Source organism: Pelobates fuscus, chromosome 6 (genome assembly GCF_036172605.1).
Source record: "Pelobates fuscus isolate aPelFus1 chromosome 6, aPelFus1.pri, whole genome shotgun sequence".
NCBI classification, from domain to species: domain Eukaryota; kingdom Metazoa; phylum Chordata; class Amphibia; order Anura; family Pelobatidae; genus Pelobates; species Pelobates fuscus.
Window position 1 is genome coordinate 71,781,571 of NC_086322.1, and position 17,072 is coordinate 71,798,642.

Sequence of the window (17,072 nt, forward strand, 5' to 3'; positions counted from 1 at the left end):
CTTTCAGCTATCCAGAATGTTTTACCATATACTGAGCACTCCCAAAAACCTTTTTTTAGAGCATCATGATTTGCTAAAACCCTTCCTGGATTGGTTGAGTTTTCTTCATAGATATAGAAATGTCAGTTAAAGATACCCTGTAGGCACCCAGACCACTTCATAAACCGTTTTGCACTTAGTGCTGCAATGTTCTCAGTTCTAGAGAAGTTTGCCCTCAGTGGCTGTCTTCCATGCAGCCACTAGATGGCTTCCTGAATCGTAATGGACCTTTAGTCTGGTAAATGACGCTGGATGTCCTCACGCTCTGCATGAGGACCTCCAGCGTCAATGAAAGTTTTTTTTTTTTTTTTTTTTTTTTTTTTTTTTTTTTTTTTAAATCAATGCTTTCCTATTGGGAGATTTAATGCGCATGCACATTAGCGCCCGCTCGTCACGGCAGTCAATGGGGGAACCAGGACCCAGTGCCAAAGCACATCGGCGCTTGCAAAAGGTAAGCAAGTAAAGGTTTTTTTTACCCTTTATATACCCTAGGAGGGGTAGCGAGAGGGATGTGGGAGGTAGACGGAGCTATAGTGCCAGGAATACAACTTTGTATTCCTGAAACTATAGTATCCCTTTAAGAACTTTTTTTTTTTTTTAACCTTATTTGAATTTTTTTTTTTTTAAACTTATATCTTCTAATCTTAATAAAATCTTACTTGCGTTTTTCAACAACTCGCTTCATGAATGTACAGTGTATTTAATCTGTAGTTTGTGGGGGGAAACAAAAATATTAATATTCACTGTGTTTTATTTAAGGTAGTTTGGCTTGTCAGTGAAACCTTCAACTATAGTGCCATTGATCGTGCAAAATCTAGAGGCAAAAAGTATGCTTTGGAAAAAGTGCCAACTGTAGGAAGAAAATTCCACCGCATTGGATTACCTCCCAAGGTACGAAATCTTACCTTTACTCCGGTCGGCTCATGTGTTAAATAGCAGGGTGACATTATGCTTTTACTCGAGACATAAAACCAAAACAATCAAATTTTATGTTTCCCCTTTTTTTTCTTTTTTTTTTTTTTAAGAATTTATTTCTCCACTTACATTCCATTCAAGTAACATGTTTGCTACTGAGCACCCTTTAAAAATAAAACCTCTGAACCAGAGTTTTATGGTGACTTTGAAAGTAGATAAAACTAAGCTCTCATTAAAAGCAGCTACATATGTACATTATAGTATGTGTAGACACATTTTTTTGTATATTTGCTGTAGACTGGCAAGTTGTTCTTGTATAGTATTGCAATTTAACGGTTGTATACTATAGGGTATAATCGGCCGATATTCGGTATTTTCGGCAATATCGGTATCGGCCAATAGGCATACCGATATTGCCGATAATACCTCCCAGGACCGCCAGGCTCATTACAAGCCCGGCGGTCCTGGGGGTGGGGGCGGGCAGCAAGCGTTTACTCACCTCCCAGCTGGATCCTCCAGCTCCCCAGTGTAAATCTCGCGAGACCCGCGGCCAGCTCTGACGGCCGCGGGTCTCGCAAGATTTACACTGGGGAGCTGGAGGAGCTGCTGGGAGGTGAGTAAACGCTTGCTGCCCACCCCACTTCCCTCCCCTCCCCTCCTCCAGCTAAGCCAATGCCACTGGACCACCAGGGATTAACATATCCCCCCTCCCTGGCAAGACAACAAGCAGGGAGGGGGGACAACAAAAAATCATAATTAAATATATAAAAAATAATAATTTAATATAAAAATAAAAAAAATGTTTTTAATAAAAAATGCCCCCTCACACACACACTATTATTATACACATACACTACACAAACACACTGTGTATATAATTCAGTGTGTTTGTATAGTGTGTGTATATATAATTCAGTGTGTTTGTATAGTGTGTGTGTGTATATATAATGCATTATATACACACTATACCAACACACTGAATTATATACACACACTGCATTATATACATACACACACACACACACACTGCATCCACTACACACACATACACAGCTCCCCTGTCTAAACACACTGCATCCACTACACGTGGCATGTATATTTTGTGCATTTACCTTTAGAAATAGTTTTTTATTTTCCAAAATGGTAAATGTACAGAATATCGGCAAATTATATCGGCTATCGGCCTGAAAGTTCACAGGGTATCGGTATCGGCTCTAAAAAATCAATATCAGTCGATCCCTAGTATACTAGGTTTGCTTCTTGAAGGATAGGTTTAAATACCAGCATCTGTATTTGAGAATATAGATGAACATATTAAAATGTGGCTCTTATGCTATATTAGGTTTGCAAAGATGCATTGCAGTCAAGTACCAGAATTCTGAAAGAGATGAAAAGTAGATGTAATAGAAATAAAGGATCACTGCTCTGTCTTAAATGGTACTGGACTTAAAGAAGTGCTAAGTCTGCAACAACTGGCTTCCAAAATGTTATATCTAGGTTAGCTCTGCTTCTTCAGTTTGTGTGCAGCTCTCACCAGAAGCTTTTGCTGTGAGCTGCACTAGGAAATCAAACTGATTGCAAAAATGGGTTAAAGTCACTCTTATTTTACCTGCTTTTCAGTGCTTCACCTCTGTTCCATGCTGTTTTCCAAATTTTGTTTATTTATTTTTTTGTATAGATGGCAATACTGTTGAGTAATTTTCGCTCTGATTCTAGCTCTTTAGTCAAGATCAAACACACTAGTGACTTTTGTTCTGGGACAGGAGGGGCTGCAGGAGAATTCCTTTTTTTTTCTTCTTTTTTTTTTTTGTGGTGGTCACTGTGCTCTACCATATGAAGACCATTCCCAGATTTTATTATAAACATGACGTGAAGTCATGATTTTATTAATGACACGGAGGCTCTTATAATGCAAAAAAATAGGAAAACGGTATAACCATTACAACCACAATATGCAGCTAGCAACATGAACAGCCAATCAGCAACTTCCTTAACCCCTTAAGGACCAAACTTTTGGAATAAAAGGGAATCATGACGTGTCACACACGTCATGTGTCCTTAAGGGGTTAAACCATAATAGGTGGTACTTGGGTACGCACGTCCTCTTTCTTGCAATCCTGAAGGAGGCTTGGGATAACTAACTGGAAACCCAATAGAAACCAGAGTAAGGAACAAGATCCAAAGGGTCATTTTTAGAAATATTGCGTGACCATGCAATATTATATACAAGCAGAAATATATAGCCATCTTAAAGTACAATCTACTGTTGTACCAGAAGAATTATTAACTTGCATAATAAAACCGCAACAGGCAAACGGAGAAGAGAATGGAAGGTGGACAAACTTACCATAACGTAAAGATGGGTGGGATAATACTTGCTTCCGTGTCATTAATAAAATCATGACCTTACGTCATGTTAATAGTAAAATCTGTGAATTTATTAAGGTCACAGAGGCTCCTATTATGTTTAAAGTTGTGAGATCACTGCTTCCACAAAATAGGTCTGAAGTAAAAGTCACGGAAAGTACACTCTGAAGACCAATCTGTTACCTTATTCTCCAAACAACAACCACCAACCACTGAGGCCTTAGATGCCAAAGCAACCAAATGTGGAGGAAAAAAAAAAAAATCTAAGTATCAACACTTGCCGAGGACATTTTGATCCAACAAGGCAAGGTAGGAGATACTGAGGAGTGAGTAAAGAAATGAAAAGATAGCGATGTAGAAGGAAGGTTTTTAATATTAGTTTGTACAATTAACGGTGATCTTTATACATTAGTAAATGTATATCTGCCCAATATCAATCCGATGAAATTATTCTTTAAAGTTCTAGAACGAGTAGATGAAATTGCCATGGGCTCTATAGTATTTGGGGGGTGGGCGGGATTTTAATTGTGTTTTAGACATAGCAATGGATAAACACAGGAAAAATAATACAAATATAGATAAAACAGGCTTAAGGAACACTAAAACCTTTTCCAATATTATTAAAAAAAATAACTTGTATGATATTTGGAGAATAAGAAATCCCACAACTAAAGAATACACCTTTTACTCATGGCCCCACAATTCTTATTCAAGGATAGATTTTTTTTTTCTAGGAGACTCAAGAACAATAGAAATAGTAGAACAGATAGAGATTAAAACAATGATCTGGTCCGATCACAACAGTATTATACTGAAACTAAAAGAAGGGAAAATCAATCATTCCAGGACAACCTGGAAATTAGACGAGTCAATTCTTTACAATAAAGAAAATCAAGAACTTTTGAGAAGTCTCAGAATATTTTTTTACAGAAAATAGTTCCTTAGAGTCGTCAGATATAACAATATGGTGTGCATATAAGGCAACTATTAGAGGGCATTGTATAAAGATAAAAAAAAAAACCTCAAAAACAGAAGGATTGGGGTTAGCTATGTTATATATTCAACTATATCAAACTATCAAAGAATATAAGACAAATTCAAATAAAGAAGGCCAAATAAAAATAGGAAAAACTAAACAGACCATCAAAAATAAAATATTAGAAAATATAGAAAAAAAATGTTTTAAATTAAAAACTAAGTATTATTATTGACAAAATAGGGCGGATAAAATTCTAACAAATCAGGTTAAAAAAAAAAAACAACAGATAATAGAATTGATCAAATTTATATATGAAGGAAAAACAAGTAGAGCACCAAAGGAAATAGGAGAAGCCTTCAACCAATTCTATAAATCTTAAATGTATAATCTACCTAAAAATAATTCAGATGAGAGAATAGATAATTATATTAAAGACGTGAAAATACCAAAAATATCCACAGAACAAAGAGAAAAATTAAACAAAGACATTACAAAGGAGGAAGTATTGGAACAAATAAACAAATTAGTATACTTTAAAACCCCAGGACCAGATGTCTTTAGCAAATGGTTCTATAAAGTAATGAAGGACATAGTAGCAGATCCATTAACTAGGACTCTTAATGATGCTATAAAAAAAGGGGGCGTTTCCACAAGAAATGTTGAAGGCAAACATCTTGCCAATATTAAAACCTGGGAAAATATGAACGGAAGTGAAAAATTGCAGACCAATCTCCTTAACCTCTTAAGGACACAACTTCTGGAATAAAAGGGAATCATGACGGAATATTTCCATCATGTGTCCTTAAGGGGTTAATAAATGTTGATGTCAAGCTGTTTGCATCATTTATAGCCAAGAGATTAAAAACAATACTGTCTGAAATTATTAACCCAGATCAAAGCGGATTTATCCCTGGGAGAAACTCGGGAAATAATGTGAGGAGGCTGATAAAGGTAATGATCCCCTGCTGATCCTGTCTTTAGACGCAGAGAAAGCGTTTGACCGGGTCAGCTGGGGGTTCATGTTTAAGGCCTTGGAAGCATTCAATATCTCAGGATGGATGTTGGATGCAATAGGAGCTTTGTATGCTAATCCATTAGCAAGATCTGTAGGCCAAAATATTTGCTCTTCCTGGTTTGGATTAGAAAACGGAACGAGGCAGGGATGTTCCCTGTCTCCAATCCTATACATCATTACAGTAGAAATTTGTGCTTTAAAAATAAGACAAAATCAGTTAATAAAGGGCCTTAATACATCTAATGGAGACGTAAAAATATCATTATACGCAGATGATACCCTTCTATATGTTAACGTTTTAGAAAATTCTCTTCCTCAATTAATGGCCGAAATCGAGTTATACAGTAATATCAAACTATAAATTAAATATGACAAAATCGATTGCCATGTACAAAAATGTAGAAACAAGTAAAATGATTGAATATCAAACCAAATATAGCTTCTCTCCAGAAGAATTTGTATACTTGGGGATTAGAATAAATAAACATATAAATAGACTAATGGAAACACACACATTTTTTTACACCTCTAAGATTTTCTTATCCCCAGCTATATTAATAGCTTGCTAGACCCTGCAAGAGCCTCCTGTATGTGATTAAAGTTCAATTTAGAGATTGAGATACACTTATTTAAGGTAAATTACATCTGTTTGAAAGTGAAACCAGGTTTTTTTTCATGCAGGTTCTGTCAATCATAGCCAGGGGAGGTGTGGCTAGGGCTGCATAAAAAGAAACCGTGATTTAACTCCTAAATGACAGTGAATTGAGCAGTGAAATTGCAGGGGAATGATCTATACACTAAAACTGCTTAATTTAGCTAAAGTAATTTAGGTGACTATAGTGTTCCTTTAAGAGTAAACAGTTATCTAAAAAAGTATAATTGTATGAATCAAGGAGATATGTATAATGCAATTAAAACTATATTTGATAATAATGAAACAAAAAAACTATTTTCAAAAAGTATTAAATTACTAGACACTAGGGTAACAGAAAATTATCCAACAGCAATAAAAAGCTGGGAGAAACTCTTGTATATTAATATAGATATAAAAACATGGTATGAGACATTAATTAAGGTGAATAAATACGTGCACAGTATACACTTAATAGAAATCCATTATAAGGTAATAAATTAATGGTACTTAGTACCTTCTAGAATATAAGTAGATAATGATCACCTATGTTGGAGATGTGGAGAATCAAGAGGGGATTATCTTCACATATGGTGGAATTGTAAAAAAGTGACCCCCTTGTGGAGTTGGGTGAGAATTTTGTTACTCAAATTAGATAACATTAAAATAGAGACTAGTCTAGATATGATGCGGTTACAGTTAAGATGGCCTACCTTAAATAAAAGAAAACAAATATTGGCAATACACTGCTTGATAGCGTCAAAAATAATTATAGCCAGAAATTGGAAAAAGGCACAGGAATTTTCTAAAGTGATGTTCATACAACAAGTAAAATTTCAGATACGAATGGAAATAGGAGTAAATAGAATTAGAAGTAATTATAGAGATAATGATATTTTGATTAATTGGTTAAAATTGCTGGAACAAGAGGAAAAAGATTTAACACAAGAAATAATATAAGATATCCATCATATACTTCCAGACTGTAAAATTAGAGATAAGACTAATGAGACACCACTACTGTACCAAGAAAATGTATGAGTGATTAATTGATGGTAGATGTTAACTACCCCCCATTATTTAATCTATCAATTTAGATATAGTCTCTTACAAGATTGAATTAAAGAACTTTAAGAAACAGGTGATAATTTAAAGAAAAGGGTAGAGGAAAGGGAGAGAGAAAAGAAGGGGAAGAGAAAAGAAAAGGGAACGAAAAGGTTAAATTAGGATTAAGTCAAAAGAGAGATAGGAGGAGGGAATATACTATTGATGATGACTTCTTACCAAAGCCTTAAACAATGATGTATCTGAAAAATCTTTTGGTATTGTCTGAAATAAAAGAAAGCAAAATAAAAATGAAAAGTTGAGGATGAAAACTTTTCTGCAGAGGAGCAGTACATGATTTGAAAATGCCAAGACGCACAACCGGACGCAGTTGTGGATTAATGGGAAAAGCCGGGTACAAGACCAAACTGGAAGAAGATTTTATTATACAAGATCTATCAAAGGCAACCCTTTCAGGGGAAAATGAGCAAGCAACCAGACCATGATTCGGAGGAGGCCTTGAAGAATCTACGGGTGGAATATCCCTTCCAGATCTCACAGGAGAGATTGAAAGAAGGCGTGGAAGGTCGATCTCTAGCTCGAGAAGATGTCGGAACTACCGTTGCGACTGCCAAAGGGGAGCCACTAGCACCATAACACCCGATTTTTGAGGCATCGTGGGATGAGCTCATATTTCTTTGCTGCTGATGGAAATAGAGAGTGCAGCATAATAGGAGCCTCCTTGTCTTCAATAAAATCAGTCAAAAAGTAGTGTAATCCCTGTGATGTCTTGTATGTAGTTGCAAGTCTACAGTTGTACTGATTTTGTGTTTTGTTTAATAGGTTGGCTCTTTCCAGTTGTTTGTTGATGGCTATAAGGAAGCTGATTATTGGCTCAGAAAATTTGAAACAGACTCTTTGCCAGAGAATACCAGAAAACAGCTCCAGTCACAGTTTGAGAGATTGGTCATATTGGACTATGTCATTCGTAACACCGGTGAGTCTTTCAGAGGGCACATACCTTTTTTTTTTTTTTTTTTTTTTTATATGGACACATTTGCCTTTTGTTGTCAGTTAGAGGGGACTCTACCACCATTTTAGCACAGTCGTCGCCCAGGAGTGTAATTCTCTATAATAATGTACAAAATCTTATGTCCAGAGTAACTCTGAGATTAAACTCCTGGCCCTAGCATCAAAATATAAGGTAATGTTAAAGATACATAACCGTGGCATGTTTATTAAGGTAAAAAAGTCTAGTGAACCCTTCAAAGGTTATTTTCCCATGATCCATAATTCACAATCAGTTTGTAATAAAATTATATACGTGTGTGTAATAAAAATTATAAAAATAAATATATATATATATAATTTCGTTTTTCTTTTTTTTGAAGTCTGTTAGGCACTTAAGTATTGACGTCTATGTAGCTTCTTTACAAAATATTCAGGTGACAAGTTATCAGTCAGCCCATGTTTTGCTCCTCCCTCACTTGAACATATCACAAATTCCTCAGGTGGCTTTATTTACTTTGGTATATTTACCTACTCCTGAAGAGGTGGAGGGTGTATTATTTTTCCGTAATGACATAACTAATGTATTTGCTGCATTATTGATAAAACACTGAGTGCTCCTACTAAATATGCCTGGTGAAGAGTTTCACTCAGACCATTTCATCTTGGTAATCTTGATGGTTTTTGTTTCTGCAGATCGTGGTAATGACAATTGGTTAATCAGATATGAAAGCCCAGAAGAAAATGCTAACATTTCAGAGACATTCAAAGACTCTCCTGTCTCAAAGGTGAGACTCCTACAAACCTGTATTATCTGGAGGAAATGATTTCCTGCATTGTTAGACTTATTGTGTTTATAACAGGGCTGCCATTGCCAAATGTTTTTAGTCTTGTAACATAGTAAAGCAGTATTATTACGGTCTTGGTAGAGTGCGGGTGTTTATAAAAAAGTTGTTTTTTTTGTAGGGTGCTTTTCTTTTCTATTTTATTATTACCAAAAAACCCTCCCCTCTTGATTTATACTCTCCATTTTTATTTACTGTGAATGTTAAGTGTGCATTTTAGTTTTGCTTGATCAAAGTTGCAATCTACAGGCAACTACAGTGTGTGCATGCATGACGATCATTCTCCTTTTGTAAATCCAGAATGTCAAAATTCCTAGAATTTAATGTGATCGTAGGTAACCTGACTTATGTTTACACCACTGTATAATAAATGTTTTTTTTTTTTTTTATTAGTTTTTTTATAAAAACCTTGGTCTCAGTCTTTTTTTTTTTTTTTTCTTTTTTTTTTTTTTTTTTTAAATACTGAAACTGTCAACTTGTTTTATGTTCTTAGGAGTGGGCAGCTAAAGAACCAGTTATCAAAATTGCTGCAATTGACAATGGCTTGGCATTCCCATTTAAGCATCCAGATGAGTGGAGGGCATGTGAGTACATGCTGGTATTTCATTTATGTAATGCTTTTACGCTGCACCTGCTTGAATCCAGTAAGCTGAAAAAGGGCTATGAACACTTTTTTTTTTTTTGTTTTTTTTTTTTTTTGTTAGGGGGAGCCCACTGCAGGTGCAGAGGGTCACTGTAATATTAGGAGTACAGTTTTGTATAAACAGTGTATGAATAACTTTTATTTTTTTTATATTCCTCTCCCCCTCTTCTTCGCCAACAATAGATCCATTCCTTTGGGCTTGGCTTCCGCAAGCTAAAGTTTCTTTTAGCCAGGAAACGAGAGACTTGATCCTTCCTCGCATCTCTGATATGAACTTTGTACAGGACCTTTGTGAAGATCTGTATGAGCTATTTAAGGTGATTAAATCTTTATGGGAAATCCTTACTAAAGGGGAAACGCACTGGCACTGTCCTCCAGTTTAATGTTAAATCCTCTGTCATGGGTTGGCAGCCTGTTTCATACAAGGCTTTCGGACCTAAATGGGACAGTTAGAATTACAAGACGATCAAAAGTGCACCTTTGAGAGTGAAAGGAAACCTATGGTTTGTAACACTCCCTTGCGTTCAGAGTATGCATATGGCAGGCACCAGCCACTAAACAACCATGGTTCAATTTATTCACTTCCCCTTGCTAAAGGTGGGTGAAAAGGGGGACATCTATAATAATAAAGTGCCCCACCATACCTCTGCACACATGCAGTCACAATACACACAAGTACTACAAGCCACCCACATATTCCCAACAATCCAGGCAACTTACACACATGCATAACACAACAGGTAGCCCACAAATGGCACACATTAACACCACGCTACAAGCAAATCTCTCAACAAACCATACCATGAACAACAAACTATACACTCTCATAACATGCACTACATACACCAGCACAAATCGGACACCGTACCAATAAGAAACCAGAATGTGGTGTGAATGAATTAATAATAGTAGCCAAGGGGTGACTTCTGTTGGCTTTCTAAATAGCTTCACTCATCTTAGTGACAGGGGTTGTAAGTTTGCGACTTTTTTTTTTTTTTTTTTTTTAATGCAAAATAAACAGAATTATTACCTGGATATTAACACCTCGTTTTTCACTTTACATTTCAGAATGATAAAGGATTTGACAAGGCAATATTTGAGAAGCAAATGTCTGTGATGAGGGGTCAGGTGTGTGTTGTGGGCTTTTTTTTTTGCCCTCCCTTTCATTTGCTGTGATCATTCCCCTATTGTGTTTTTTAGCGGTCTAAAATTTGCCACAATTCCATTCTGTAAAACTATAGTCAGCTGTATAGTGCACCCCCTATATTTGCAAGACAAACCATATTGCTGTTATTGAATTAAAGAACACTCAATCTACTTAAACACTGTATTAACCAAGAAGACTTAAATGGTCTTTACTATATATATAATGTTAATCTTTTTTTTTTTTTTCCCTCCCTATATCAGATTCTAAATCTGACTCAGGCATTAAAGGATGAAAAAAGTCCTATTCAACTTGTACAGATGCCGCGAGTTGTTGTGGAACGGAGCCGCAGTGGAAGCCAGGGTAGAATTGTTCACTTGAGTAATGCTTTTACACAGACTTTCCATTGTAGAAAGCCTTTTTTCTCCTCGTGGTAATGGGAAACTACATTGTCTTGAATACCTGAAGCTGCTGTTTTGCACATAGTACTGCAAAAGGTGAAATCTACTGTTGAATCATACCAGCTGCCAAAGCCTCTGATCTGTTTCATGGAAGTTGGGTTTTTAAATGTAGCCTTGTTTACAGTTGTCTGCTATTGTACAATCCATAAGGAACTGCATTGACTGTACAGTGTTTATATATCTTTCTTTTTAGGTTGATGTACAGTTGAAAGAGTTTACAAATGCTGGATATAATAATTTGTGTATACAATTTACAGGTTTAATTTCTTTTCATGATGTGAAAGAGTTGTATATGCCACATGAAATGAAGAATCGATGGTTAAAATGCACTTTCTGTCCCTCCTCCCTCACCTCTTTCAAATTTATGACCTGAAGGCTAATGACCATAAGAAAACAAATTCACATTATATGCTTTATTTACTTTTGGGACCAAAAATGTATTGTTTTCACCCCTTCCCTTCCTTTCCTTTTTATGTGAAAATTTTATTTGAACCAAAATTTTGAGACTTGAGACTTTCAGCAAGTCCACATACAAGATCCTTGCTGTGTGTACTACTAAAACGCTAATTGGAGTGGTGAATATGTCCAGTTATTTTGTAATGTCCTTAAAATGTGGTGCTGTATTCGCCTGCCTTATAGAATACAGTGGGAGGGGGGGTCAACCAGATGAATGTTACTCGCTGTTCTCAAAGTGGAGTTCCTGGAAAGAAAACAGAATTACAAAATCTTGTTTACAACTGCTGTAAATGTAGGACTGACACATGCCTTTCCACTCTCAGGGTTTACAAACTACAAGCAAGTTGTTTCTGAACCATATATTTTAAGCCACAAAAGATACATTTTTGTAATGTTAACTTAATTTGAGCCCCTGCATGTGCCACACTTCTTGCTCCAAATGTCCAGGGGCACAAAGAAGTGATACTGTCTTATTACTGCACTGGTCCAAAATTTCAAATGTCTCCAGTGCCAACCTCTACTAGTAGTGTACATTAGCTAAATTTCACAAGGTTTTCTTACATAACGAATGTATCTGAAGAAATGAAATCTCTTGTCAATGGTTAAAACTATGTACTATAAAAATGTTGTTCATAGAATATAAATTAAAAAAACAAAAACAAAAAAAACTCACTGAATACTTTGAAATTATGTCTGGAATTATTGTTTCTAATATTTTTGATCTTGAGATTTGCCACATTGCTCCAAATAGAAAGCAAATATAGCATTTATTCTGACGTGGGTTTATTGCGACGTGATCAACCAAAATGCATCCCCTCAAGCACAAATTGCTAACTTATTTATAATTTATCTATCATCTATCTAGGGATAAGCAAAGTGGAATGCTTCCAGAAGCCTTGCATTTCAAAGTGGATTTATTCTCTCCATCTCATGGAGGCTAGGTCAACTAAGGGCTGATTTGTAGTCCTATGCTACTAGTCAGGCCTTTTTAAATTTACTTGCGGCTGCAAGACATAGTATGCACACCTGACGTAAATTGCTACTCTTGCTAAATTTTCACTCACCGTGCCTCGCCCCATTCTCCATTTAGTTCCATTTCTGTCATGCGCCTTGTCCCATATCCGCATGCAGTCACTTAGAGCCACCTGATTTGTCATACTTTCTCTTTTTATATTCACTCATCCTGTCAAGTGATCGATCATCACTTTCCTGACTAAGTTTCCTATTATGTGCTGTAGTAGGAAATGGGTGGGCATATAAAAAGAGTAGGCATAGCAAGGGAGAATGTGAAAAGAGCACAATTTGGCTACATTCATACACGTCACTGAAATTGTGCACTTTTGGCTCACCCATGCCTACATCTTTTGATGGGAGTGAGTAGGGGGGCAGGGGGGATTCCTTTTAAATCTAGGGCTAAATTAATCAGTGCAGACCAGGTTAAGACCGTCATGCCCTCTTCACTTTCAGCCAGTTTTGCTATATCATGCAGCCAGAAGCGTGGTCTTTAGCAACAGGAGGGGCAGATCTCTTACCCTGCCCGCAATAATCCTGATCCTATAGTGTTAAGCATGTTAGCCCCTCCTTGTCCACAAAGGAAAACATTGGATTGGTTAAGATAGTAAATTCTGATTATAGGCCAAGGAAGCAGGCTGGGGACGGAGCCAAACGCCACCCTGGCCACTCATAATCTCCTCATAGAGATGAATTGAATCAGTGCATCTCTATGGGGAAAGTTCAGCTTCCTGGGGCAGTGCTGACCTGCAGTTTCTACACTCTGCGTGGAGATGGTGTATGTCAGTACTGCCAAAGGAAGCACCTCCACTGGTAGTCTGAAGAGTGGCCATTGGAGGTGTTCCTAGGGGACAATGTAAATTCTTTTGCTTTTTTTTCCAGAAAATGCAGTGTTTAGAGCTTAAAGGACCACTATATTGCCAGGAAAACATACTCGTTTTCCTGGCACTATATTGCCCTGAGGGTGCCCCCACCCTCAGGGACCCCCTCCCGCCGGGCTCTGGGGAGAGGAAAGGGTTAAAACGTACCTTTCTCCAGCGCCGGGCGGGGAGCTCTTCTCCTTCGATCCTCCTCCTCTCCTCCCATTCGGCTGAATGCGCACGCGCGGTAAGAGCTGCGCGCATTCAGCTGGTCTCATAGGAAAGCATTATCAATGCTTTCCTATGGGCGCTTGCATGCTCTCACTGTGATTTTCACAGTGAGAATCACGCAAGCGCCTCTAGCGGCTGTCAATGAGACAGCCAATTAGAGGCTTTGAGGGCTGGATTAACCCATTTATAAACATAGCAGTTTCTCTGAAACTGCTATGTTTATAAAAAAAAAAAAAATGGGTAACCCTAGCTGGACCTGGCACCCTGACCACTTCATTAAGCTGAAGTGGTCTGGATGCCTAGAGTGGTCCTTTAATGCCTGCAGGGTACTACATTAAAGGGACACTATAGTCGCCTAAATTACTTTAGCTAAATAAAGCAGTTTTAGTGTATAGATCATTCCCCTGCAATTTCACTACCATTTAGTAGTTAAATCACTTTGTTTGTGTTTATGCAGCCCTAGCCACACCTCCCCTGGCTATGATTGACAGAGCCTGCATGAAAAAAAAAACTGGCTTCACTTTCAAACAGATGTAATTTACCTTAAATAATTGTATTCCAATCTCTAAATGGAAGTTTAATCACATACAGGAGGCTCTTGCAAGGTCTAGCAAGCCATTAAAGGACCACTCTAGTGCCAGGAAAGCATACTCGTTTTCCTGGCACTAGAGTGCCCTGAGGGTGCCCCCACCCTCAGGGACCCACTCCCGCCCGGCTCTGGAAAGGGGAAAGGGGTAAAAACTTACCTTTTTCCAGCGCTGGGCGGGGAGCTCTCCTCCTCCTCCTCTCCGCCTCCGTTCCTCCCCGTCGGCTGAATGCGCACGCGCGGCAAGAGCTGCGCGCGCATTCAGCCGGTCACATAGGAAAGCATTCATAATGCTTTCCTATGGACGCTTGCGTGCTCTCACTGTGATTTTCACAGTGAGAATCACGCAAGCGCCTCTAGCGGCTGTCAGTGAGACAGCCACTAGAGGATTAGGGGGAAGGCTTAACTAATTGATAAACATAGCAGTTTCTCTGAAACTGCTATGTTTATAAAACAATTAGTTAACCCTAGCTGGACCTGGCACCCAGACCACTTCATTAAGCTGAAGTGGTCTGGGTGCCTAGAGTGGTCCTTTAACATAGCAGGGGATAAGAAAATCTTAATTAAACAGAACTTGCAATAAAGAAAGCCTTAAAGACACATGACATGTGTGACATGTCATGATTTCCTTTTATTCCAGAAGTTTGGTCCTTAAGGGGTTAATAGGGCTCTCTTTACAGGAAGTGTTTATGGAAGGCTGTGCAAGTCACATACAGGGAGGTGTGACTAGGGTTCATAAACAAATGATTTAACTCCTAAATGGCAGAGGATTGAGCAGTGAGGTGGCAGGGGCATGTTCTATACACAAAAACTGCTTCATTTAGCTAAAGTTGTTCAGATGACTATAGTGTCCATTTAAGCTGTAGTTTTGGTGACTATAGTGTCACTTTAAGGTAGGACTGTTGTGTGTTTCAATACATGTTCAAGGATGTGTATGTTTTCACATTTAATTATGTTTGCATCCTGAAATAACATGAATCTGTGCTTTTATTCATATGTAACTGAAAGACCTGTTTAAAGCAGCCGTTCTTTCACAAGAAGTACAACACAGAGCAAACTGTCAGTTCATGAGCGTGAAACAGAAGACAATGGGCAATCCTGCAATACCCCACGATCCTCCATAGCGTAATTCGCACAATGTATGAGATGATCTGTCCTACAGCCATCAATGGCTGTGGGAATGACAAAAGTTGATGGCAGAATGTGTATGTTACTTCTGTTCCTCTAAAAACACGTGAAGTAAATGGACTTGTTCTCCAGATTTCTACTAGCCCATGATCTGTAACAAGTGGAATGACCATTTGTTTTACACTGCAGAAAGCGACCATAGAGGACTTATGTGAACATTTCAGGATTCTCTCTGGTTCCACACCAGAGATATTCAACCTGAAATTGAGGTAAAAGTTTAACTTAATTTCTCCCCCGCTTAAAAAAATAAAAAAAAAATAATAAAAATTAAGTGTTAAACATGAAATGTTCTGCATGCACAGTATAGAGATCTCTTTCGAAAAAAAAATAAAATAAAAAAAATATTAGGGCTTTGATAGCAACCATTCCCATTATAAAGTGTACGTAGAGGTGGACATTTCAACCCTGCAATGTAAGACACTAAATTCTTACATTGCAGAGTAAAATTCACCTCTTCTTGACAGCCAATAGAGGTGCTTACTTCACACTGAGTAAAAATAAGCAATGGATTGGTGGAGATTGTGGCTTTAATGCTGACATTACCAGAGGTGGAGCTGGAGGCTGCAGTTTAGGAGACCTGGCCCTGGAAAAGAGGTGAGTAATAATTATTTAACTTAAATTTTGTGAATCCAAAGGGGAGTGCACAGAAGGGAACCTATAATCCCGAAAAATATTTTTTCTATGTTTTAAATTCCCTTCAAAGGAAAAAAAAGTGGGGAAAAATGGGCAAGTGAAAACATCCGGTGACTTTGATAAGGACCAGATAGTGATGGCTATATAATTGGGTCAAAGCATCTCTAAAATGGCAAGTCTTGTTGGGTGTTCCTGGTAGACAGTGGTTAGAACCTCTAAAAGTAGTGCTAGGAAGTTCAGTTGGTGAACCAGCCTTAAGGTCATGAGCGCCCGAGGCTCATTGATGCATGTGAGGAGTGAAAGTTAGCCCATCTGTAGCTCAAATTACTGAAAAACCTAAATCTGACCATGATAGGAAGATGCTAGAACACAGTGCAGTGCAATTTGCTGCGTATGGGACGTTGTAACCACAGACTGGTTGGAGTGCCCATGGTGACCCTTGTCTACTGCTGAACGTGCATTCAGTGGGGACCAAATTGTCACAGTAATCTGTCTTTAAACTACAATAAATGTGTTTAGAAATCAGTCTGTGTAACTAAGATGCATTGTTCTTGTTCTAAATTACATTTTAGTTGCATACATTTTTTTTTAGAAATTCATCTACAATTCTCAAAATAACCATTACACTGGCCATACCCCCACTCACACCCCTGATATTAAAGTGTCCCTCTTTGTCGGCTTGAAATGTTGGGTGAAATGGTGTAGTGGCATTGCAATTTTTATATATTTTTTAGCAGATTGCAATAGTGTTATCTGGAGGGATTGATGAATTACAAACACCCATTATTATAACATGTATTTATAGCTATTCATATACTGTAACCCCTGCCAGTGTTTAGTACACCTTTATGTTCCATGTAATTAATATATGCATGCAGTAGATCAAATGAAAATTTAAAGGTGAAAAAGGGTGAAACAAATGAATTTCAATCTGAAATGTTCAAGAACTACAGTATTAGAATGAATATTGAGTGCTCATCCCAGCCACTAGGGGCACTGTGTGTTTAGCCCTTCTA

General features: G+C 37.6%; 1 protein-coding gene across 3 annotated transcripts in view; it reads left to right on the forward strand.

The window, feature by feature from the left end:
• Nucleotides 1-12,206, forward strand: part of PI4K2B (phosphatidylinositol 4-kinase type 2 beta) — a 39,852-nt gene extending 27,646 nt beyond the window's left edge. For 2 of the 3 annotated variants that reach the window (XM_063457840.1, XM_063457841.1), the window contains exons 4-10: nt 799-930; nt 7,834-7,987; nt 8,695-8,786; nt 9,337-9,427; nt 9,670-9,803; nt 10,555-10,614; nt 10,894-12,206. In XM_063457840.1, coding sequence (XP_063313910.1) covers nt 799-930; nt 7,834-7,987; nt 8,695-8,786; nt 9,337-9,427; nt 9,670-9,803; nt 10,555-10,614; nt 10,894-11,067 — 837 coding nt within the window. In that variant the 3' untranslated portion in view covers nt 11,068-12,206. The remainder of the gene's footprint in view (nt 1-798; nt 931-7,833; nt 7,988-8,694; nt 8,787-9,336; nt 9,428-9,669; nt 9,804-10,554; nt 10,615-10,893) is intronic. The other variant, XM_063457842.1, reaches the window with a different exon arrangement.
• Nucleotides 12,207-17,072: the final 4,866 nt, after the last annotated feature.